The sequence below is a fragment of the Pelophylax lessonae genome, assembly GCF_965119305.1.
Source record: "Pelophylax lessonae genome assembly, chromosome: 2".
Taxonomy (NCBI): Eukaryota; Metazoa; Chordata; class Amphibia; order Anura; family Ranidae; genus Pelophylax; species Pelophylax lessonae.
This window is the reverse complement of record NC_138769.1, coordinates 173480518-173505572: the sequence shown is the minus strand read 5'-3', so window position 1 is coordinate 173505572 and position 25055 is coordinate 173480518. Positions and strand designations below refer to the sequence as shown.

The 25055-nt window shown below is 42.3% G+C and overlaps 1 protein-coding gene across 1 annotated transcript in view; it reads right to left on the bottom strand.

The window, feature by feature from the left end:
* SH3KBP1 (SH3 domain containing kinase binding protein 1) overlaps nucleotides 1-25055 on the bottom strand; it is a 568203-nt gene that overhangs the window by 456096 nt on the left and 87052 nt on the right. Inside the window, exon 2 of the mRNA XM_082244592.1 lies at nucleotides 17306-17463. Within this exon, the coding sequence (XP_082100718.1) occupies nucleotides 17306-17463 (158 nt within the window). The remainder of the gene's footprint in view (nucleotides 1-17305; nucleotides 17464-25055) is intronic.

The window sequence follows — 25055 nt, the reverse complement described above, 5'->3', positions numbered from 1 at the left end:
CACTTTAACCCTTACATATTCATAACAAACCTTTCCTTAGAAAAAACATATTGTGTATTGATTGTGGTAAGGGATGAGCTTGGGCGTGTTCGAGTTCATACTTGCCCGATCCCGCCAGGAAGCCGACACTGCACTCCGCTAATCACAGGCGGTGAGACATTTCCCCATCTGCAGCTGAACAGATCGGGAAATGTCTCACTGCCTGTGATTAATGGAGTGCAGTGTTGACTTCCTCACGGGATCGGGCACGTAGCAACTCGACCACGCCCAAGCTCATCTCCAATTGTGGTGCTTTTGAGTAAACACCTAGTTATGTGCATAGTTTATTATCTTTACCTATTGGTGCGGTCCTGGTGGCCATGCATCATTCGATTTTGGTCTGTAGCTCACCTCCAGCTATGTGTGTTTGCTTACTATTGGCAGCAATTTATCCATGCTTTTAAGAGTATGCGATTGGCAATCTGCAAGGAAGAGTGGGGCCTGGCCAGAGAAGATGCACTTACATGCAGACGGCCTGCTTAAAAAATATATGCAAACTAAGAGTACCTAAGAGACTAAGAATACCTGTTTTTTAATCAAGGGTTTGCTATTAATATGTAAGGTTATGTGGTTACATATATGGAGGCCATTAAGGACCTGAGCATGGACATATCTCAATTGCTACTGGACAGTGCAGGTCCGTGATTAAATGGGAAGAAAAAAAGGTGACCCCCTCCCCCAATATATATATATACATACATACATATATATATATATATATTATATACATACACATACACACACACACACATACATACACATAAAATACTGTATTCACACACACCCACACATACAACCCCAATTCTAGAAAAGTTGGGACGCTGTGTAAGATCTATTTAAACAGAATGCAATGATTTTCAAATCTCAAAAAATCCAAATTTAACTGAGAATTTAGAAAATATATCAAAAATGTTTAAACTGAGAAACTGTACCATTTTAGTAAAAAATAAAGTCATTTTGAAATGGATGGCAGCAACACGTCTCAAAAAAGTTTTGGAAAGGGCAGCAAAAAGCTTGCAGAGTAAGTAGTACTAACAAGGAAAAGCTGGAAGAACATTTAGCAACTAATTACTGTAGGTTAATCGGCAATGGGTTAGTAACATGACTGGGTATAAAAAGAGCATCTTAGAGAGTCAGTGCTTTTCAGAAGTAAAGATGGGCAGAGGTTTACCAATCTGTGAAAAGCCGCATCTAAAATTTGTTGAACAATTTCAGACAAAATGTTCTTCCTCAATTTAAAATTGCAAAGACTTTAAATATATTATCATCTAAAGTATTTAATATAATCAAAAGATTTCAAACATTTTGAGAAATCTTTGTGCAAGGGACAAGGCTGAAATGCAATATTGGAAGGCCGTGATCTTCGGGCCCTCAGACGGCAATGCATTAAAAACAGGCATGATTCTGCAATGGAGGTCACTGCATGTTTCCAAAAATAACAGTTCACCATGCCATCCAAAAATGCAAGGTAAAATAGTAGTCATACCTCAACACGATCCTAAAATGTTGCATCTTCTCTGGGCCACAGCTCATTTAAAATGGTCTGTTGCAAAGTGGAAAACTGTTCTATGGTCAGATGAATCAAAATTTGACATTTTTTGGCAACCATGGGCGCTGCGTTCTTCAGACTAAAGTAGAGAGAGGGGCTTTCCAGTTTGTTTTTAGCACTCAGTTTAAAAGACTGCATTTCTTGTGGTATGGGGCTTTATTAGTGCTTATGGAATAGGTGGCTTGGGCATCTGGAAAGGCACCATTCATTCTGAAAGATATCCAGCAGAATATGTTCCCATCCAACACAACAAAAATACAACAAAGTCGACCCAGGACAGTTGAGCTGTTAGAATCCTAAATGAGGCAATAAGGGGTCAACATTCCTCTACCAAAGCTCCAGCAACAGTTCTCCTCAGTTCCCAGACATTTACAGAGTGTAGTTAAAAGAAGAAGGGATGCAACACCTTGGTAAACATGGCCCGGTCTCAAAAATTTTGGGACGTATTGCTGCCATATATTTCAAAATTATCTTATTTTTTCCTAAAATTGTACATCTCAGTTTAATCCCTTGGAGCCAACACATCCCAGCCCATTAAGGGGTTTAGGCTGCATGGAGGTGGAGATTATGATCATGTGACCTTTGTGATTGGCTGTTGCATGATCAGAAAGCTCCCGGTAGCAAGTAGTGATTAGGAGCTTTCCGTCAACCGCTGGTAACTGTGCTGGGAGCGCACCCTCGGCACAACTGTATTCACCCCAAATCAGGCAAATATGCAGCCCCTCGGTGCCAAGGCCCACCTGCCGAGTCGGCACCAATGGGTTAAATATAGGACATGTTTTCTATTTTTGTATTGTGAATAAAATATGGGTTTATGAGATTTGCAAATCTTTGCATTCTGCTTTATGTAAATTTTACACAGCGTCCCAACTTTTTTTGGAATTGAGATTGTATAATTTTGCTTTGAACACTTCAATTGGTATCTACTTGTTAATGACAGGGGAAAACGCATGTGAAAAGGCAGTTGCATTATACAGTATACATTGTTCTTACATAGTGTTTAGTGTGTGAATGGCTGCTTGTGTTCAGCTTAGTAAAAGGACCTCGAATAATAACTCCCCCTAACACTTTAATAAATTACACACCGCCTGCCTTGCATCTGCCATACACAAATCACTAACACAGCTACAAAGTAACAAAGCCATTCTAACAAGCTTCATTTCTTATATGTACATTACAACAGGAAAAGCAAAGCTTTACAAGTGAATCCATCAAACCAACATATAAAGAAAATCAGCAAAAAATGCAAGCCTTTCCATTGTGGAACATACCACATCTGTAGCAACATTTATACATGCCAATTATTTTATACGACATTGTCTAGTGTTACCTATCTAGCTGCCTGCGATCTTTCTGGGGGTTCATTACTGCTGGACAGGGATTTTTGGTTAACGTCTCAAACAAAAGCTTGAGCAGCACTGCCCCACCACTACCAAGCTTCTTCCTCATATCTACAATATATTATAATCGCAACAATTTCATGCAGAAGCATACCTGCTGTGGTAATTTCAAGGTCAAATTTTGATTTAGTTTTAGTCATAGTCTTTTGACTAACATGCCCTTTAGGTTTTAGTCGTATTTTAGTCATCTGAATTATTTTAGTTTTAGTGGTATTTGAGTCGACTAAAATCATTTTAGTCGACTAAAATCATTTTAGTCGACTAAAATCTAGTGGGTTAAGTTAAATTGTAATACATTAGTTAAGCATTTCTCCAGAATTTCCAAACTCATTATATACTCCTGGAGTAAAAAATCGAATAACGTTATTATTTATGGTATTAAGGTTTGAATATGCACTACAGACACAAGATTTAGTCGTTGTGATATATATAACCAGTGTTAGTTTTAGTCATAGTCTTTTGACTAAAATGCCATTTTAGTTTTAGTCGTATATTTTAATCATCTGAATTGTTTTAGCCGTACTTTAGTCGACAAAATAATGTTACTTTTGTAGACAAAATATACAGTATATATTGTTTTCAACAGTTGCATTTATTGAATATGTACAGCGGTACACAGGGCTTTTTTCCCCAGAGAATAGGTGCAGGAACCCACCCTCCCCAGTCAACTCCCTGCCCCTATTCTCACCCCCAATCCCGCTACTCCTCTGGAAAGAGAACTATTGCCAAATAATGGGTGTATTCAAGGCTCACCTTTTCCTCCCTGTCCACAGCTCACCTCCCCCATCCAAAGCCCACCTTCTCTCCCCCTGTTCAAAGCTCACCTCCCCTTTAACAGGTCACCCTCTCTACTCTCCTCCACAGCTCACCCTCTCCCCCCCATCCACAGCTCACCACCCTGTCCACAGGTCACCTTCTCTACTCTCGTCCGCAGCTAACTTCCCCCCATCCACAGCCCACCTTCTCTCCCCCTGTTCAAAGCTCACCTCCCCTTTAACAGGTCACCCTCTCTACTCTCCTCCACAGCTCACCCTCTCCCCCCCATCCACAGCTCACCACCCTGTCCACAGGTCATCTTCTCTACTCTCGTCCACAGCTCAGCCTCACCCCCTCCCCCCCAACAGGTTACCCTACCCTTTCTTCTCTCGTCCACAGTTCACACCCTCCCCCCACACACCGCTCCCCCTCTTCCGCCGTCTCCACAGCTCACCCCCCACCCACAGGTTACCTTCTCTTCTCTCATCCACAGTTGACCCCCCTCCCCCCACAGCTCCCTCCCCCTCATCCACAGTTTACCATCTCACCCTCCACATTCCACAGCAGCCCCCCATCCACAACCACAACTATACTTTTAACCTTTGTTAACATGTCACCTCTGCACACCCTCCCCCCCCCCCCATCTACAGCTTACACTCCCAGTCCACAATCACTTCTGAAACCCCATCCACAGTTTATCTTCACCCCCCCTCCACATTTCACTTCTGCATCCCTATCTACAGCTCACCCCGATCCACAGCTCTAAACCCCCACATCCCCCTATCTTTTGCCTCTGCAATCCAAAGCCCCCCTCTCCAGCTCTCTTAAAGCAGGGTTCCACCCATTTTTGTGTTTATTAAAAGTCAGCAGCTACAAAAAGTGTAGCTGCTGACTCTTAATAAAAACACACTCACCTGTCCCATGATCCTGCGATGCAGCAACCCGAAGCCTCGATCCTCTCCCTCTCCTCTCAACGGCACTGGCACCTCTAGTGTGGGCACCCAGCTGTGGCAGCTTGCTGCTTCACAGCCGGGTGCGCACTGTGCATGCGCGAATCGAGCTGCGCATTGTGACTGGCCTGGCAATCTTCTGGGACCTGTGACGTGTCCCAGAAGATTGCGGGGGGAGAAGAGAACTTCCACTCAAGCCACCTAGGCGGCCCGAGCGGAAGTGGGAGAGGGTACCTGTCCAATCTAGGAACCCCCCCCCCCCCAAAAAAAAATGACATGCCAAATGTGGCATGTTAGGGGGTCAGGAGATACAGGTTTATTCTTTCCGCTCAAAATCAATGCCTTTCTGTGGAAGTGTTACAAGGCAAAAGTGTTAACCCTGTAAAAACCCCCCTGCCCAAACATATCACTTTGCACAATCTAAACCCGTCTAAATCTGTGTAATGTGAAAGGCTGCAGACAAGAGGGCTGCCAGAGGTGCCGGAACGGCGTCCTGCCACTTTCCGTCAGAAAAAAAGCCCTGCTGGTACATACAAAAACAAGTACAAATAAGCTTAGTCAATCATCAGTATATCAAAGCATACAGCAAATATGAATAACCTGAAAAGTCATACAGTTGGCATCTTAAGAATATGTCATGCTTTACCTAAAATACACCTCAGTAAGTGTGGCAAACAAGAGCTTGCTACAGCCATGTAGTCGGTGCCTAGCTTAAAGAGAAAAGAAAGAAAAAGGGGGCTAATAAGGTAGGGTAAAAAAAAAAAAGGGGGGTGGCTTGGGGCCAGAAGAACAGAAGGGGGGGGGCATGAAGGAAGATGTGACGGCATGAGAAAAATATAGTACTCAGGTACCACATAAATCCCCAAATATACAACTGGAGGTATCGCTGCCTTAACCAGTATGACCCTGTGCCTCCACCCAGCCATCCCAAATCTTTTAAAATTTTGCTGAACAGTTTCGGCTTATAAATGTAAGCTTATATAGGGGAAGAGCGCCATTAACTGCTGCTTTCCAGCCAGAAACCGTAGGTGGCGTTAGTAGTTTCCATTGTAACAATATTTCTCTTCTAGCATACTAAGTTGAGAAGAAAATAAACAACTTGGTATGTTTAGACGCCTCCACAAGATCAGTGAGTCCTAGCAACAGTATCAATTGGTCCAAAGGAACAGACAGGTTACTAACTGCGTTGAAGTGTAATTTTTTTTTTCTCTTACCTGCAAGGCAAAGGCATAATGTGTTAGTATGCATTGCATACTAGCACATTATGTTCAACTTACCTGAAAATTAAGCGTCCAGTGATGCAATCACTGAAGGCAGCGTCCGTCTCTACCTGGACTTCCTTCCGGGTTCGCGGCTCCGGCTCTGTGACTGGCCAGAACTGCAGTAAAGTCACACATGCGCATGGGAGCCACCAGTCACGGCACACTGCTCTGAAGAAACAGCATGGGTGGCCGTTCCTTCAGAGCGTATGCACCAGTGACGCAACTGGCTTCTAGCTCAGTAAATATCTCCTAAACAGTGCATGTCTAGGAGATAGTTACACTACCTATAGGTAAGCCTTAATATAGGTTTACCTATAGGTAAAACTTAAAGATGGAAGTTTACTTTCTCTTTAAGTGTTTTTGTTGTCATAGAATGGGATATTTTGCTACAGAGTGCCATGCTGTGAAGACTGGACAACAGCAGGCCTGTGTTTCCAGGACAGCATGCAGAGAGATACAGGTTATTCTTTCGGCTCAAAATCAATGCCTTTCTGTGGAAGTGTTACAAGGCAACAGTGTGCACCCTACAATAGTTTTGCAGTTAGAACTGGGGAGATAGAGAAATGTAAGCAGTGAGCTATGTTTTTGGCACAGTTGCAAGGAACATATCATCTGCATTGCCGCTTACTCTTGGATCAGGTGGATCAGGCAGAGAAGATGACCTAGCCAGATGGGAAAAGGCAGACCAGAAGAGAGCCTGAGGAAGATGCGGATGATTTCCTGATGGTGGCTAAAATTGGAGTGGACTTTCATCTGAGTATTCCCTTATGACCAGGAGGAAAGGAAGGAGGGCACGGGACTTCATCTGGGACTTTCTTTCCATAGACTGCCAAGGACATTGCTAACCCTGCTCAACTGAATGTTGCAGCTTCCAGGGACAAAAATTCTGATCGCCAAGAACATACGGGGGTCGAAAAGGGAATTTTTTCCACCCATCTACAATATGGGGGGTTTATTTTGCCCTTTCCTGAGCAAAGGCTTTAAGAGCTGTTGACGTTTTACATTTTTCAAATATGCTATAAAAATCAAGAAGTGGAATGTGTTGGTATGGATGTTTACCTGACAATATAGCATATGCATTTGTTAGTTAGATTGTATAGTTAGATTTTTTTAAGATCCTGTGCTGTGCTAAGAAGCTAGGCCCCCCCCCCCCAAATAAACCAGTCCGATTGGTTTAGGAGCTAAGCAGAGGAAAGGATATGATGTAGGAGGAAGTTGAGGGGGAAGGAGTTTAGGACTTTTTGAAACAAGCATGTGGAGAGACAAAGGGAGTGGTTTTGGAACACAAAGAGGCAAAAACGTGTGTTGGAAGTTGGAGAACATTGGAGACGTTCTGAGTTGGTGTAAGGTAAACCGGATTTCCTCCACCAGAAGGCCAGTACGGACTTTCGCTCACACCCGTGCACATTGCACACCTGCACTCACCAATTAGCATTTGGCTCCCAGTGGCCTATTTAAACTGCTCTAATACTGTGAGCAGTTGCTGAATGGTCTTCAGCTTGTTCCCGTGGTTCTGAGACCTGATCTGTTGTTACTTCTCACCTGTGTATGACCCGGCCTGCCTTTGGACTTTGCCTCTGCCCGTGCTCCTGCTCTGTTGCTTACTATCCTGACCTTGGCTTGCTTAAACGGATCTGATCTGCCTGCTTACCTTGTACCGCGCTGCCCGGCTGTTATCGACCTTGGCTTATCTTCTGGACTTGCTTGCTTGCTGATTCTGTACCTCACTGCCAGGTTTCTGCTGGCTACTGCTCCCACGCTTTGGTGCCAAGCTGCCACTGCGCCCTGTTCCAAGGACTGCAACTACCAGCTGTACCCACCTACGGAGTGAACACCACCAGCTAGCCGCTACGGCACTCGTGCCACTCCTTGCCTTACACTCTCTGTTCCCACCTTCAGGAGTGTCAGACAGGAGGAGCAAGAGAGGCCTCCACAACATTCCAGTCTTCACCAGGTACGTGATAGTACCATTCAGCCATGACTGAGACTGGAGGAGGCTCCTCTCTGCTTGAAGCGGTGTGCCAACAAATCACGGCCTTAATCCAAGTGGTGACCGGACTCCAGGAGAATTACTTCCGGATTGAAGGTCATTTACGCTCCCTGCCCGTTGTATCTCAAGCTTCTGTACCTGGCACTTCAGCTACTGTTCCTGCTCCAGCTACTGCATCTACAGTAATGGTTCCTCCTCCAGAGCCTCGGGTACCTACCCCAGAACGCTTTTCAGGAAATCGCTATAAGTTTCGGGCCTTCCGCCATGCCTGCCAGTTGTATTTCGAGTTACAACCACGAACTTTCTCCCTTGAATTTACTAAAGTGGGCTTTGTCATTTCTCTCTTGCGTGAGGAACCACAGTCATGGGCTCATCAGCTTCTGGAAAAGGCCAGCCCAGTTCTTGCATCAGTCTCTTCCTTCTTTGAAGCCATGGCCCAGATCTATGATGATCCCCAACGGACCTCCACAGCAGAAGCTATTCTACATAAACTCCAGCAAGGGCTTCAGCCTGTGGAGGACTATGTTGTTAAGTTCCGCAAATGGAGTTCTGACACTGCCTGGAATGATGCAGCCTTGCAGTACCAGTTTCGTTTGGGTCTTTCAGAGGCTCTTAAAGATGAACTTGCCAGACTAGATCCACCAACTACGCTCTCAAACTTGATCCAGCTTGCTATTCAGCTTGATCGCAGAATCCGAGAGAGGAGGGCAGAAAAATCTGGCAACATTCCACCTACATGGACACCAGCAGCACCTGTATCCCCAGCTCTGCCACCATCCTCTTTCAAGGTTGAGTCTGTTCAGTTGGGACTTTCTCGTCCACCTCTGTCAGCCAAGGAAAGACTTAGACGCAAGCAGAACAATTTATGCCTTTACTGTGGGGGCATTGATCACTTTCTGCGTGACTGCCTGATAAGACCACGTAAGACTGTCCTTGTTTCTGATACTCCCAGATATCCTCTGAAGAGCATCTCCTCTCACCTTTCGCTGACTCTCTCCCTGCAGCTACCTGGAGGGAGCATCCAAACTCAAGCCATTATTGACTCCGGGGCCTGCAGTTGTTTTATGGACTATTCATTTGCTGAACAATACAAGGTTCCACTGCAAGCTAAAATGCAGCATCTGAAGATTAATTTGGCGGATGGCTCGAATCTCAAGTCAGGTCCTATCACACAAGAAACGTGTCCGCTACTGGCAGTAACCTCCTCTAATCATTCAGAATACCTAACCCTGGACATTATCCCATCACCTTTGTTCCCCATCATCCTGGGCATTCCGTGGTTGCAGGCACACAATCCCCAAATAAACTGGGAGTCTGGAGCTGTTTCATTCCCTACCACCTACTGCCAGCAACACTGTTTTCCTAATACGGTCACCACCTCGGCCCCCCTTATGGAACTGCAACCAGAGACTTCAGTTTCACAATATGTTCCATTAACTTACCATGATTTCTTAGATGTTTTTGATAGGAAGAATGCTGAGACCTTACCGCTCCATCGGGCGTACGATTGCCCAATTGAACTGTTACCCGGGGCCGAGATTCCATTTGGACGTATTTTTCCCCTATCAGAACTTGAGCTTGAGACATTGCGCCTATACATTAATGAGAACCTAGAAAGGGGATTCATCCGTCCATCCACATCCCCTGCAGGGGCTGGAATATTTTTTGTTGAAAAGAAGGATCACACCCTGAGACCCTGTGTGGACTATAGAGAGCTAAACAAAATAACAATTAAAAACAGATATCCTCTTCCTCTTGTTCCAGAACTTTTTCAGCGGTTCAGAACAGCGAAAGTGTTCACAAAGCTTGACCTTCGAGGTGCATATAACCTAGTAAGGATCCGGAAGGGGGATGAATGGAAAACAGCTTTCCGGTCCCGCTTTGGGCATTTTGAGTATTTAGTCATGCCCTTTGGACTGTGTAATGCCCCAGCAACGTTCCAGCATTTCGTCAATGATATCTTTAGGGACTTCCTTGACCTTTTTATGATTGTGTACCTTGATGACATACTCATATTCTCCCCTTCCATTGAAGAACACCGGCTGCACGTTAAAAAGGTCCTCAACCGTCTCCGGGAACATCGGTTATACGCAAAGGCCGAGAAGTGTGAATTTGAGAAAGAAACAATCCAGTTTCTGGGGCTTATTATCGCAACATCAGGCATTGCAATGGACCCACAAAAAGTTAGTGCCATTCTTGAGTGGCCAGTGCCAGCAGATCGAAAAGGAGTCCAGAGATTTGTTGGATTTGCTAACTTTTATCGTAAATTTATCAAGAACTTCTCAGCTATCATCAGCCCCATCACACAGCTTACTAAACAAAACACCCGATTTCAGTGGACTCCAGCAGCGCAACTTGCCTTTGATAAATTAAAAGCTCTATTTACATCAGCACCAATTCTGCAACATCCTGATCCTGCATTACCTTATGTCCTGGAAGTCGATGCCTCGGAAAATGCAGTTGGTGCTATCGTATCTCAGCGACAAGGCGCTAAGTCTCTTCTACATCCCGTGGCTTTCTTCTCAAGAAAACTCAGTCCATCAGAGAGAAATTATGATGTGGGAGACCGTGAGTTACTCGCCATCAAGTCCGCTCTGGAGGAATGGCGTTATCTGCTTGAGGGAGCAAGTCATCCAATCCTGATTTTCACGGATCACAAAAATTTAGAGTATCTCCGTACAGCTAAGCGTCTAAGACCCCGTCAGGCCAGGTGGGCCTTATTTTTTTCAAGATTCTCATTTCACATAACCTACAGACCTGGTTCTAAGAATGGAAAACCTGACGCCCTGTCACGTATGTTTCTGGAAGAAAAGGAAGCTACTCAACCTGACACCATCCTATCCTCGCAAAATTTTCTGTTACTGCAAGGAGATTTTGTGTCACAGCTCAAACAAGCATCAGAGGAGGAAGGTCCACCATGTGATTCACAATTGCAAGAACGGGATGGATTGTTCATCCATGAGCAACAAGTTTTTGTACCTTCAAGTCTTCGCCAGTCAGTCTTAAATTTGTGCCATGACCACCCTTTGGCAGGGCATTTTGGGATGCGCAAGACTCTGGAACTTTTACAACGGTCCTTTTGGTGGCCTAGCCTGAGGGCAGATTGCCAGGATTATGTGAAGACTTGTGAAACCTGTATCCGAAGCAAAGGAGACAAGACTAAAGCTTGGGGCCTATTAAGGCCTTTGCCCATTCCTACCAAGCCCTGGGAAATGATTAATATGGACTTTATTGTCGAGCTCCCAGTATCTGAAAACTTTACTTCTATTTTTGTGATCATTGATAGGCTATCAAAGATGGCACACTTTGTACCAATGATTGGAACACCATCTGCTCCAGAGACTGCAAAAGCATTTGTCAAAGAAATAGTGCGGTTGCATGGGGTTCCTCGGAGCATAACGTCTGACCGAGGAGTCCAGTTTACGTCCAAATTCTGGAAAGAACTTTGTAAGGCACTTAAGATTGAGACATGGTTTTCTTCAGCATATCATCCCCAGACGAATGGTCAGACGGAACGAACCAACCAGACCCTAGAGCAATACCTTCGGTGTTTTTCTTCTTTCTCACAGGATGATTGGGCTTCGCTCCTTCCTCTAGCAGAGTTCGCTTACAATGATTCTGTCCACTCGGCTACTGGTCAAACTCCATTCTTTGCGAACTTCGGATTCAATCCTTCTTTTTTACCTGATGCTGTCTTTGATTCACCTGTTCCAGCGGTTCAGGAGCGACTGAGGTTTCTACAAAGCAACAATAAACTTCTGCAGGAAGCTATTGCCAAGGCTCAACAAGACAACAAGAAATACTTTGATAAAAAGAGAAGGGGTGATCTGGATCTCAAGCCAGGGGACAGGGTTTGGTTATCAACCACTAATTTGAAGATGGCCTGTCCTTCCAAGAAATTGGCCCCCAAGTACATCGGTCCATTTGCTGTAAAAAGAATGATAAATCCGACAGCTTATGAACTTTTTCTACCTGAGAAGTACAAGATTCACCCAGTTTTTCATGTGTCCCTGCTAAAGCCTGCTGTACCAAATCCCTTTCCTGCCCGTAATCCGGACCCTCCAGCACCAATCATGATTGACGATGAAGAGGAGTATGAAATTGAGGCCATTGTGGATTGTAGGAGAGGGAGAGGAGGTACCCAATATTTAATCAAGTGGAAAGGTTATGGTCCTGAGGAAAACTCGTGGGAGCCTGAAGCTAATGTTCATGCCCCAAGACTGGTGAAAAACTTTTTCCAAGCTCATCCTGCGAAGATGTCTCAGATGGGCATCCGGAGGCTGCCCATTAGGGGGGGGCAATGTAAGGTAAACCGGATTTCCTCCACCAGAAGGCCAGTACGGACTTTCGCTCACACCCGTGCACATTGCACACCTGCACTCACCAATTAGCATTTGGCTCCCAGTGGCCTATTTAAACTGCTCTAATACTGTGAGCAGTTGCTGAATGGTCTTCAGCTTGTTCCCGTGGTTCTGAGACCTGATCTGTTGTTACTTCTCACCTGTGTATGACCCGGCCTGCCTTTGGACTTTGCCTCTGCCCGTGCTCCTGCTCTGTTGCTTACTATCCTGACCTTGGCTTGCTTAAACGGATCTGATCTGCCTGCTTACCTTGTACCGCGCTGCCCGGCTGTTATCGACCTTGGCTTATCTTCTGGACTTGCTTGCTTGCTGATTCTGTACCTCACTGCCAGGTTTCTGCTGGCTACTGCTCCCACGCTTTGGTGCCAAGCTGCCACTGCGCCCTGTTCCAAGGACTGCAACTACCAGCTGTACCCACCTACGGAGTGAACACCACCAGCTAGCCGCTACGGCACTCGTGCCACTCCTTGCCTTACACTCTCTGTTCCCACCTTCAGGAGTGTCAGACAGGAGGAGCAAGAGAGGCCTCCACAACATTCCAGTCTTCACCAGGTACGTGATAGTTGGACTCGGAGCAAAGAACCATGAAGACTGATCCATCATACAGAAATGTATTGCATACATATTTTACATGCTCATTTGCTAGTAAGATAGTCAGCTTTTGCATGTTGTAGGCATATTTTGTACTTCTTGTATTTTGTGCAGTTGTATGTGTGGCTTTTCTGTTTAGTAAAAGCATTGACACACTACACTAAACTTCCTTGGCTTGTACCGCAAGAACCTTACTAGATAGACGCAATATCTGAGATTATTATAACATAAGGGAAAATGACAAAGTAACTTTTTTATTTTTTTTATTTCATTAAATGCTTTTTTCACACTATTTTCATTTCCAGCGATACACTCTTTAAATCATCAGGCCTCTGCATAGCTTTCTCTTTCTGTACAGAGCATGTAACACAAGTATTGCGGATTTTTCCTCCCACACATTGATTTTCATGCAACTGGTGAGACTCTGTATGAATTATATATGTGAATTCTATTTGCCAAGTATTCTGTAGCTTTAACAGACATATTTTCTCTATCAATTAACAGATGAAAGAGACAGACCACAAGGTGAAAGAATGGTAATATTTTAAAGAGCAAATTTACAATGAAATTGAAAAATGAATATTTAATTTGTATATTCAGAGCCTGTAGGGATGATAAAGCTGTATGAAATGACATTGTGTGTCATGATGTGGATTGTCAGTTTAGATATTTCACGTAATGTTGCCAGTAATACACCTAACACAGAAAGCGCTTTTGTATTATGTGGAGGACTATTTATATTACCCAGGTTGAAAGCATTGTTTTTTGGCAATAGTGGTATAATAATAGTGTATAACAGGCAATGAGCTGGTACCAAGGACTGGGACTGACAAAAGGCTTTTAGCAGATGGAAATGGTAAGAGGTGACTGTCATCCTTATACCATCACCAACAACCATAATAAATGTCTTTGGTTAAACACCCACATAAAGCCAAAGTCAACCTAATGGACCCTTTACATACAAGATCCCCTTTTGCCCATATTGGACAATGATCAAATACCTACTGGACACCTACAGACACCGCAAAGTGAGTTTCAAGAGAGTAAATAGCCACCGTTCAAACACCAAGTAAAGTGTCCAAGACTGCAATTCTGTTCAATTTAGCCAAATCTGTTTAATTTATGTATGAATGATATAGAGGATGGGATAAATACCTCAATCTCAGTGTTTGCTGACAAAACAAAAATAAGTAGGGCAATAACATCAGAGCAGGATATAGAAACTTTACAAGAGGACATGAATTAATTAATGGGGTGGGCATCTAGATGGCAAAAAAAAATGAATGAAAAGGTATATTTAAAGTAATGCACTGGGGGGTTAAAAATATAAACCCAAGTTACTCACTAGGGGGAGAACCCCTAGGGGATTCCAGGATGGAGAAGGATCTAGGAGTCCTAGTAGAAGACAGACTGAGCAAAAGCATGCAATGCCAAGCTGCAGCAAGCAAAGCCAGCAGAATATTAGCATGCATCAAAAATGGAATTTACTCCAGAGTTAAAAACCATAATCCTGCTACTTTATAAAATTCTGGTTTGGCCACATCTGAAGTATTCTGTCCAGTTCTGATTATCAATCCTCAGAAAGGATGTGCTGGAGCTGTAGAGAGTACAGAGAAGGGCAACACAATTATTAAGGGGACTGGAGGTTCTCAATTATGAGGAACAACTACAGGCTCTAAATCTATTCTCCCTGGAGAAGAGACGGTTAAGAGGAGATATGATAGCGATATACAATTATCTCAACGGTGATCCCAGCGTAAGTATGCATTTTTTCAGTCCCAGGGAGTGTAAGACACGGGACCACATTATGTAAGGGGTTTTTCACTGTCAGGGCGGTAAGGATGTGAAACTCCCTTTCACAATCAGTGGTGTCAGCAGGAGGTATAGATGGTTTTAAAAGACTCTTGGACGTGCGCGCGCACACACGCACGCACGCACACACGGTGGATTGGTTGGACTGTTGTCTTTATTCAGCCTTACCAACTATGTAACTATACAACTATACAACTATGTAACTTCAAAGACAGTGACCCCCTCTGTGCTCACAGACTGCTTACCGTAATATATATATTTTTTTTTTTTTTATTTATTATGTAGCACTGAAAGGGCTAATTGCTCCAATACATCCAAACTGGGAACTTCTCATCATCACACAGTCTCATACAGGATCTCAAAATTCTGCCATATAATCAGCATGAAAAAAAGAACACCCTCAATAGGACAATACAGCTAGTAGTAATCTAAGCACTCTAAGTGTGCACTTAAAAAAGCAAGTTCTGAGTATATATGCACCAGTATATACAGTATGCACACTGTATATGCATCAGTGACGTCATCGGCTGAAGCCAGTGGGAATATCGTCTGAAAGGAGCAAGTTTAGAAGATATTCACAGCACCTACAGGGAAGCCTTTTAATAAGCCTACTTGTAGGTATAAGTGTAAAATAAGAGTCTACTACTGCTTTAAGGAGGAGTTACCACTGGGATCAAAAATAGAAAGGGCCATCTTACCGAATGGGCATGCTGGGCAGTTGCCCGGGGGGCCCAGCCCCAGTCAAGCATTATTCCCGATTCCTGTGTGCATTCCGCTGCCAAACTTAGCAGGTGGCAAGCGCCTGTCGGCCCTGCGCTGCTGTCAGGCCACTGGGCCCGTGGAGGGGGAGCCCACAACTGCAGGAATGCCTGTCCACCTCCACGGGAACAGACACATACAGGACAGTCGAGTCTGACTCCTGTCCGTGTGTATGTTCACCGGACCCAGCCAGCGAGCTTGGAAGCTGTCATTAGCCTGGCAACTGCTGTACCAATAAATATTGCCTTATCGATGATTTACATTTTTATTCTCGTGGATGATTGTGTAGGCAGGGCCACAGTGCACTGTATTGCCCGGGGGCCTATAATGCTCTTAAGATGCCACTGTAAAATAGATGAGCTGACGCTTACAGCACCTTCAAATACTTTGTAGTCCATGCAAGAAGCACTTTAAAAAGAGTAGATGGCAAACTCAAAAAGGCAGCAGAGAGTGTAGTCACTGGAATCAAGGAAGTAAATCCCATAGGGCCTCTTTAGCAGTGTTAAAATTATATATTTACGCTTTTACCTACATCAATATTGAAAACCAGCATTATGGAAAATTGAGAATTTTTTAGATACGGATATCTAATTTTTATGTTTTAACCATAGATTTGCTTTAATTTAAATTTGAGCTCTGTGTAATCTACTGCAGTAAGACTTCACAGATCTTCCAATACATAGCATGGGTCTGCTTTGGAACGTAGTGTGCTATTTAAAGTTTGCTATTTAAAGTGTTAACAGATTTCAGGAAAACACAATACCAATATAACAGATCTTTAGGGTCATTTGGATTTGTACAACACCCCCTTCCCTCTTTAGCTCTAGAAGATTTACCCCCTTTCATGATCAGGTAATTTTTTACGATACGGCACTGCGTTATTTTAATGGACAATTGCGTGGCCGTACAACGCTCTACCCAAATAAAATGTATGTCTTTTTTTTCCCCCGCAAATCAAGCTTTCTTTTGGTGGTATTTGATCACCTCTGTGCTTATTTTTTGCACTATAAACAAAAACAGACCGACAATTCTGAAAAAAAAAAAAAAAAAACAACATTTTTTAAATTTCTGCTTTAAAACATAAGCGATAACATTTAAAAAAAAAAAAATCAAATTTCTTCATAAAATTTAGACCAATCTATATTTTGTCACATGTTATTGGTAAAAAAAAATCCCAATAAGCATATATTGATTGGTTTGCGCAAAAGTTATAGCGTCTACAAACATGGGAAATTTTTATGGAATTTTTATTTATTTATTTATTTTTTTTACTAATAATGGCGGCGAGACCTCTAGTGGGACTGCAATATTGCAGCGGACACAGTCGAGACACTGACACTTTTTGGAGACCAATACAGTGATCAGTGCTAAAAAAATTTGCACGTCACTGTACTAATGATAATGGCCTGGGAAGGAGTTAACATCAGGGGCGATCAAAGGGTTAAATGTGTTCCTAGCCTGTGCTTACTAAACTGTGGGAGGTGCTTGTACCAGGGGAAGGCATGGATCCATGTCCCTGCTTACCAGGAACACAGGATCAATGTCTTCCCGGCTGACAGATGGGCAGTCTGCTTTGTTTACATAGGCAGACTGCCGTTCTGCCTGTGTTGGGAATAATCAGCGGGTGCCGGCGGACATCGAGCCCGCTGTACCTGCTGATCACCTCCCGCTGTAAATAATCACAGTGGAAGCGGGCTGCCGGCGGCGCGCCAGCAAGCCCCCAACCTGGAAGTGCTGGATCTTGTACTAGGTACGTGATCCAGTGCAGGAGAGCCACCTTGCTGCCGTATATATACAGTATACAGTTGGTTAAATACAAGAGTAATATATACTCACTCGTACGAAGTTGTCAGGGAAAAGACCTCTTCGTCCTTTCAGCTCTCCTTCCCACCATCCGCCATCTTCTTTTTTGATTTTGGTGATTATCTCACCAGCAACTATAGTCAGCTCGTCATCATGCTGAGCCTTGTAGTCAAACTCCACAATCGCATCCACTGTAAAGACAAATGAACAGACAGACATAATTAAAGCACAACCTACAATCTACACAAGTACCAAAATGAGTTACTATGTGACACACAAACCCCATAGAAAATAAGCAAAAAAAAAAAAAAAAAACCTCTTTACTCTCCCTCCTTTATTCCTGTCTCATGCACTGCTCCTCCCAGACACAAATGCTCAGAGAGTTTCAGCAATTGAGGCAGTGCTCAGTCTTGAAAATCCACATAGAAAGTGTAAGAAGGTTTGTGGCCAGCTGCTGATGACTGACAACCTACAGGCTTGTCAGTCAGCAGTGACAATGCCGATAGTCATGCCCCCTGCAACATATTTCATCCTACTGTACATCCTTGGCTAAAAGTTTTGAGAATGACACAAATTATAATTTTCACAAAGTCTGCTGCCTCAGTTTTTATGATGGCAGTTTGCATATACTCCAGAAGGTTATTTAGAGCGATCAGATGAATTACAATTAATTGCAAAGACCCTCTTTCTTATGAAAATGAATTTAATCCCATAAAAAAAAAACATTTCCACTGTATTTGTGAAGAAGGCTTTAGGGCGTCCAAGAAAGTCCAGCAAGCGTCAGGACCGTTGCCTACAGTTAATTCAGCTGCGGGATTGCGGCACCACCGGTGCAGAGCTTGCTCAGGAATGGCATCAGGCAGGTGTGAGTGCATCTGCAAGCACAGTGAGGCGAAGACTTTTGGAGGATGGCCTGGTATCAAGAAGGGCCGCAAAGAAGCCACTTCTCTCCAGGAAAAACATCAGGGACAGACTGATATTCTGCAAAAGGTACAGGGATTGGACTGCTAAGAACTGGGGTAAAGTCATTTTTTCTGAGGAATCCCCTTTCCGATTGTTTGGGGCATCAAGAAAAAACCTTGTCCGGAGAAGAAAAGGTGAGCGCAGTCCTGTGTCATGCCAACAGTAAAGCATCCTGAGACCATTCATGTGTGGAGTTGCTTCTCAGCCAAGGGAGTGGGCTCACTCACGATTTTGCCTAAGAACACAGCCATAAATAAGAATAGTACAAAAACTATGTACAACTTCTTACAACCATCCAAGAACAGTTTGGTGAAGAACAATGCCTTTTCCAGCATGACGTAGCACCTTGCCATAAAGCAAAAGTGATAACTAGGTGGCTTGGGGAACAAAACATTGAAACTTTGGGTCCATGGCTAGGAAACTCCCCAGACCTTAATCCCATTGAGAATTTGTGGTCAGTCCTCAAGTGGTAGGTGAACAAAAAAAACCCCACAAATTCTGACCAACTCCAAGGATTGATTATGCAAGAATGGGTTGCCATCAGTTAGGATGTGGCCCAGAAGTTGAAAAAAAAAAGCTTCAACGCTGCAAGTATTGACTCTTTGCAACAAACGTAATGGAATTGTCAATAAAAGCCTTTGACACTAATGAATTGCTTATAAATATACTTCAGTATACCATAGTAACTTGACAAAAAGATCTAAAAAACACTGAAGCAGCAGACTTTGTGAAAAATAATATCTGTGTCATTCTCAAAACTTTGGGTCACGGCTGTAGTGCAAGCAGGCACAGCCTACGTGGGAGTACCAGCTCTGTTCTGAATTCAGGAGCAGCATTGTTACCACACCATCACAGGAAGCGGTGTTAGGTTGACTTCACTGGCAGGTTCATTATATCATATACTGTATATACAGACTGATTTTGCTGTTATGGGTTTAGTAGCTGCAAATAAAGAAACCTTTGGCGACTAATCAGAATTTACTTTGCTGAAGTCAAACCAGTAAAACATAGATGCTCTGTGCTCTGCACTTTGCTTTGTGCACTGTTCATCTCAAACAGCGATTTTCGAAATTCGGATAATTGAAAATTATTGGGTTTTCAGCACTGTGCCGAAAGAAAAAAAGGTGAAGATAATGGCTGCCGAAAAAGCCCACGATTTTGCAACGATTTTACAGTGCTTATGGGGTGTTTTTCATAAGCCATGTGACTAGAAAAATGCATCAGAAACACAATACGGGAGCATTTTTGATGCGTTTTCAATGTATTTTATAGGGGAGGTGCATTTTTGGTGCAGTTTTTTTAACGGACCAAATATGCACCAAAAATGCAGCAAGCTAGATTTTAAAAACCGCTTCAAAAAGGTGCCGATAATGGCTGACAATCTAATTTTCTTTTAAATTCATGATATTAATTAAAAATTTAAATAGAATACAATTTTTTTGAAAATATATATACAGTATCTCACAAAAGTGAGTACACCCTTCACATTTTTGTAAATATTTTATTATATCTTTTCATATGACAACACTGAAGAAATTACACTTTGCTACAATGTAAAGTAGTGAGTGTACAGCTTGTATAACAGTGTAAATTTGCTGTCCCCTTAAATAACTGAACACGCAGCCATTAATGTCTAAAGTGCTGGCAACAAAAGTGAGTACACCCCTAGGTGAAAATGTCCAAATTTTGCCCAAAGTGTCAATATTTTGTGTGGCCACCATTATTTTCCGGCACTGCCTTAACCCTCTTGGGCATGGAGTTTATCAGAGCTTCACAGGTTACCAGTGGAGTCCTCTTCCATTCCTCCATGACGACATCACAAAGGTGGTGGATGTTAGATCTTGCACTCCTCCACCTTCTGTTTGAGGATGCTTAATAGATGATCAATATGGTTTAGGTCTGAAGACATGCTTGGCCAGCCTATCACCTTTACCCTCAGCTTCTTTAGCAAGGCAGTGTTCGTCTTTTAGGTGCGTTTGGAGTAGTTATGTTAGAATTATCTCCTGCAGCCCAGTCTCCGAAAGAAAGGAATCATGCTCTGCTTCAGTATGTCACAGTACATGTTGGCATTCATGGTTTAATGAACTGTAGCTCCTCAGTGCCAGCAGCACTGATGCAGCCCCAGACCATGACACTCCCACCACCATGCTTGACTGTAGGCAAGACACACTTGTCTTTGTACTCCTCACCTGGTTGCCACCACACACGCTTGACACTATCTGAACCAAGAAAAGTTTATCTTGGTCTCATCAGACCACAGGACATGGTTCTAGTAATCCATGTCCTTAGTCTGCTTGTCTTCAGGAAACTGTTTGCGGGCTTTCTTGTGCTTCATCTTTAGAAGAGGCTTCCTTCTGGGACGACAGCCATTCAGACCAATTTGATGCAGTGTGCGGCATATGGTCTGAGCACTGACAGGCTGACCCCCCACCCCAACCCCCACCCCTTTAACCTCTGCAGCAATGCTAGCAGCACTATTTCCCAAAGACAACCTTTGGATAGGACGCTGAGCATGTGCACTCAACTTCTTTGGTCGACCATTGCGAGGCCTGTTCTAAGTGGAATCTGTCCTTTTAAACAGCTACTGTATATGTTCTTGACCACTGTGCTGAAGCTCAGTTTCAGGGTCTTGGCAATCTTCCTATAGCCTAGGCCATCTTTATGTAGAGCAACAATTCTTTTTTTTCGGATCCTCGGACAGTTCTTTGCCATGAGGTGCCATGTTGAACTTCCAGTGACCAGTATGAGAGACAGAGCGATAACACCAAATGTAACACACCTGCTCCCCATTCACACCCGAGACCTTGTAACACTAACGAGTCACATGACACAGAGGAGGAAAAATGGCTAATTGGGCCCAATTTGGACATTTTCACTTAAGGGTGTTCTCACTTTTGTTGCCAGCGGTTTAAATATTAATTGCTGTGTGTTGAGTTATTTTGAGGGGACAGCAAATTTACACCATTATACAAGCTGTACACTCACTACGTTACATTGTAGCAAAGTGTAATTTCTTCAGTGTTGTCACACGAAAAGATATAATAAAATATTTACAAAAATATGAGGGATGTACTCACTTTTGTGATAATATATATTATGTACAGTATGTGTGTGTGTGTGTGTGTGTGTGCGCCTTTGTGTGTCTGTGTAAATCCAGGAAGTGAACAAGCAGCAGCTTTAGCTGCCCACAGTTAATATGGCTGCAGCCAGACTTAGTGGAGGGAGATTTCTGCAGCATATCTGGCAAGTACAGAATCACAGTATATATAAAATAATATGCAAAGTGGCAGGAGGGAAGCTTCAGAATGGCAAAGATGATTTTATTAAAAATTATGTGAGCAGACTGCAGTTCCTCTTTAAGTACTTGTTTGTTATTCATATAGATTTTTAAATTAGATTCCTCCGAAATAAAGACATTGCTATTATTTTTAACAGTAATATTAGTTGTCATATAACAAAATTTTTAGCCAGCAGACTAAACTGAAGAAAAGAAACTGTTTTACCCATTCACTAGTTCTATAGCAAAACTGTAGGGGTATACAGGTGCAGCAGCAGGAGTCAATGAAAGTAGAAGTCAGTGGAAGCTATGCTGGCTCTGTGCCCACAACCATTGCATTACATGGCTAAGACATTAGGCACACAAAGGAAATCTCTGACAAGTTCACTTGAGCTGAGCATTTTTTTATTCTTGATTCAGACCGCATTCAAGGCAGAAGTGTCTAGAATTTTTTTTTTTTTTTTTTAGGTTTTCATTTTTTCATATAATACACTAAAACTCATGTGAAACCCATAATCAGGAAGTTTTCAATAGATGTAAATGAGTGCTAATTGAATCTCTAAAGCATAATGGCCAATTTTCTAAGATTCTGGAGTTATTTTAAATTGGATCTTGCAGTAAATTGCAAGGTTAGATTATTTTAAAGAAGCCCAACCTCCAATGTGAAATCCCTGCATTAAACCTGTAGAAAATCCTTGTGGAAAAAAGTTAGAAATTATTCTTACACGCAGCTTCTGCCTGCAAAGTCTAGGTGGGGGTAAAATCACAATTCTTCTGGCGAGATCCTGGGAATGCTCAGAATCCCAAATCTTGTGATGTTCCTGCAATTTTTTTTCATTGAATTTATGAAATTATTATTTGACAACTTTAAGACCGGAAGGATTTGCCCCCTTTCTGACCAAGCCCTATTTTGCGATTCGGTACTGCGTTAATTTAACGGACAATTGAGTGGTCGTGCGAAGCTGTACCCAAATAATATTGACTTTTTTTCCCCCACAAATAGAGCTTTCTTTTGGTGGTATTTGATCACCTGTGCGATTTTTATTTTTTGTGCTATAAAAACAAAAAAAGAGCGACAATTTTGAAAAAAAAAAAAAATATTTTTCACATTCTGCTGTATGACATTCTCAAAAAAAAAATTAAAAATCAAAATTTTTTTTTAAATTTGAGGCCAATTTGTTTTCTGCGACATATTTTTGGTTAAAAAAAAAATCCCAATAAGCGTATTTTGATTGGTTTGCGCAAAAGTTATAGTGTCTACTAACTATGGGAAAGATGTATGTCATTTTTATTGTTATTTTTTTTTAGGGGTCTGATAGGTTCTGTCTATGGAGACAACAGGGGTCTATCACTTGACAGCGTTATCACATAAGGGCTTGTTAGAGTTAAAATAAAATAAATATAAGTTTAAAAAAAATAAAATAAAAAAAATGAAAAGCCTCCTATCGCCCCAGTGTTATCAAATAAGGGCTTGTTATCCCCGATTTGATCGCAATAAAGTTAAAATAAAATGCAAATGTATAAAATATTAAAATAACAAAATTAAGAAAAAAAATGTAAAAGCCTCCTACCGCCTGCCCACACGTGATACACAAACCTGCACATCCAGTGCATATTTGTATGAAAACTGAGATTGTACCCCATGTTAAATATCAACATGCACATAACTCTAGGTCCAATTATTTGTAGTTCACTCTGAACTATGATCTGTAAAAGCATATAAAGATTTACCTATTAATAGTTTTGGGTATCATAACACATACATTTATGACATCTATTTACTTGACCTAATCTCATATTTTATCTAGTACAAAACAATCTGGGATTATATTAGGTTTGTATGTACTAAATCTCATTTTAGTGTATTTTTCTTGAAAATATGGATCTGATAAACAGTTGTGCAAATATTGTACAATAAGAAAATTGCAGCTACCAGCGTTTTATTACAGGGCCTCCTCTTTTAGATAATATATAATATCCTGGGGGTTTTAGGTAATGTATTTACAATAAAATGGCTAAATGTTTTGCTTTACTTCAACGAAAGACATAGTTTAATTGTATCTAAACTCAAAACAAAAAATGTAGTATATTGCAGGTTACTAGTCCTTGGTATTCTTTCTTTCTCTCTTTCTTTCTTATTCAAACAACATACTTCCTATCCTAATGTGGCTACATCACTCCTCCACTTTTGAGAGAGGCATGGCTGTCAACCTAGGCTGTGACTCAATCCTTCCTGTCTTTTGGTGTCTACATCACTCATCTACTGTATTGATGGCGGGAGGCATAGTTGTCAACCTAGGCTGTGACCCAAAAAGACAAAAGAGGTAAAGTCCAAAAAGACCGATGTGAGTGCAGGCAGGGACAGAGAGCTCGTCCTAGCTCCAAGCTGCAGCAATGTCAAAGGAAGAGGTCCATAAGCCGCGCATCATGAAGCAGACCCACGTGCATGAAGTGGGATAAATAGCAGCCTCAGCCCGGACTCCAGCCAGGTCACGCCCCCAACGTGTTTCGCTGCGCACCTTGGAGCTTAATCTTGGTTAAGCTCCAAGGGATGGAGCAAAATACGTTGGGGGTGTGACCTGGCTGGAGTCCGGGCCGAGGATGGCACTCATCCAACTTCATGCACGTGAGTCTGCTTCATGATGTGCAGCTTATGGACCTCTCCTTTGACATTGCTATCAACCTAGGCTGCTCTTCTGATATGCACTACAAACATGTTCTTATCTCTTCGCCTCCATCGAGCAATAGATATTTTTCAGAACATAGATGGGAAGGAAGATATTTTTTGTGTAGCTCACATGAGGTGACATGGACACTGCATTTCTGGCAAGATCAACAGGTACCTTATGTATTTGCTAATAAAGTTCTTGGCTTGATAAAAAAAAAAAAAAAAACAAGTACATCTTAAACACTGTAAGTTGCAATATTTAGCGATTTTATTTGTGTGTTTAGTTATTCTTTTATTCTGGCCAGAAGCCTGTGTTTAAAGGAGTGACAACTAGTGCAATCATTTTTGGGAACTGACTTTGCAGTGAAAATCGATAATATATGTACATACTTTAAACAGATACTAGCAATACAACCCTTAGTAAGTGGATAAAAAAAAAAAGAAGGTTATAATAAAATTTAGAAAATTCACAGCAATTGTGTTATGCTTCACTAACCCAATCCTATAAAATGTATGACCTTAGAATATGGATTTCATTCTTAAAGTGGCCCTAAAAATGTCCTCAGAAACGGAAATGTCCAATATATCTGCATACTTTACATTACATAAACATAATTCTATATGCCTTAGCTTGTATGACCATCAATGGAAACAAAACGAACAAAGTGAAGAGGAACTGGAAATCTAAAGTGTGAAATTGACCCACTGTGTTAAGCAAACTCATAAACTAACACTATAATTGTTAAAATAGAGAACTGTAACACAAATAATCAACATGTTCTTTCCGGATCATTTCTAGTGGCGAACAAAAATATTATTTTGTTACTTACTTATGCCTTCCTACAGCAGCAGGACTATCTGGAAAGTGGACTAAA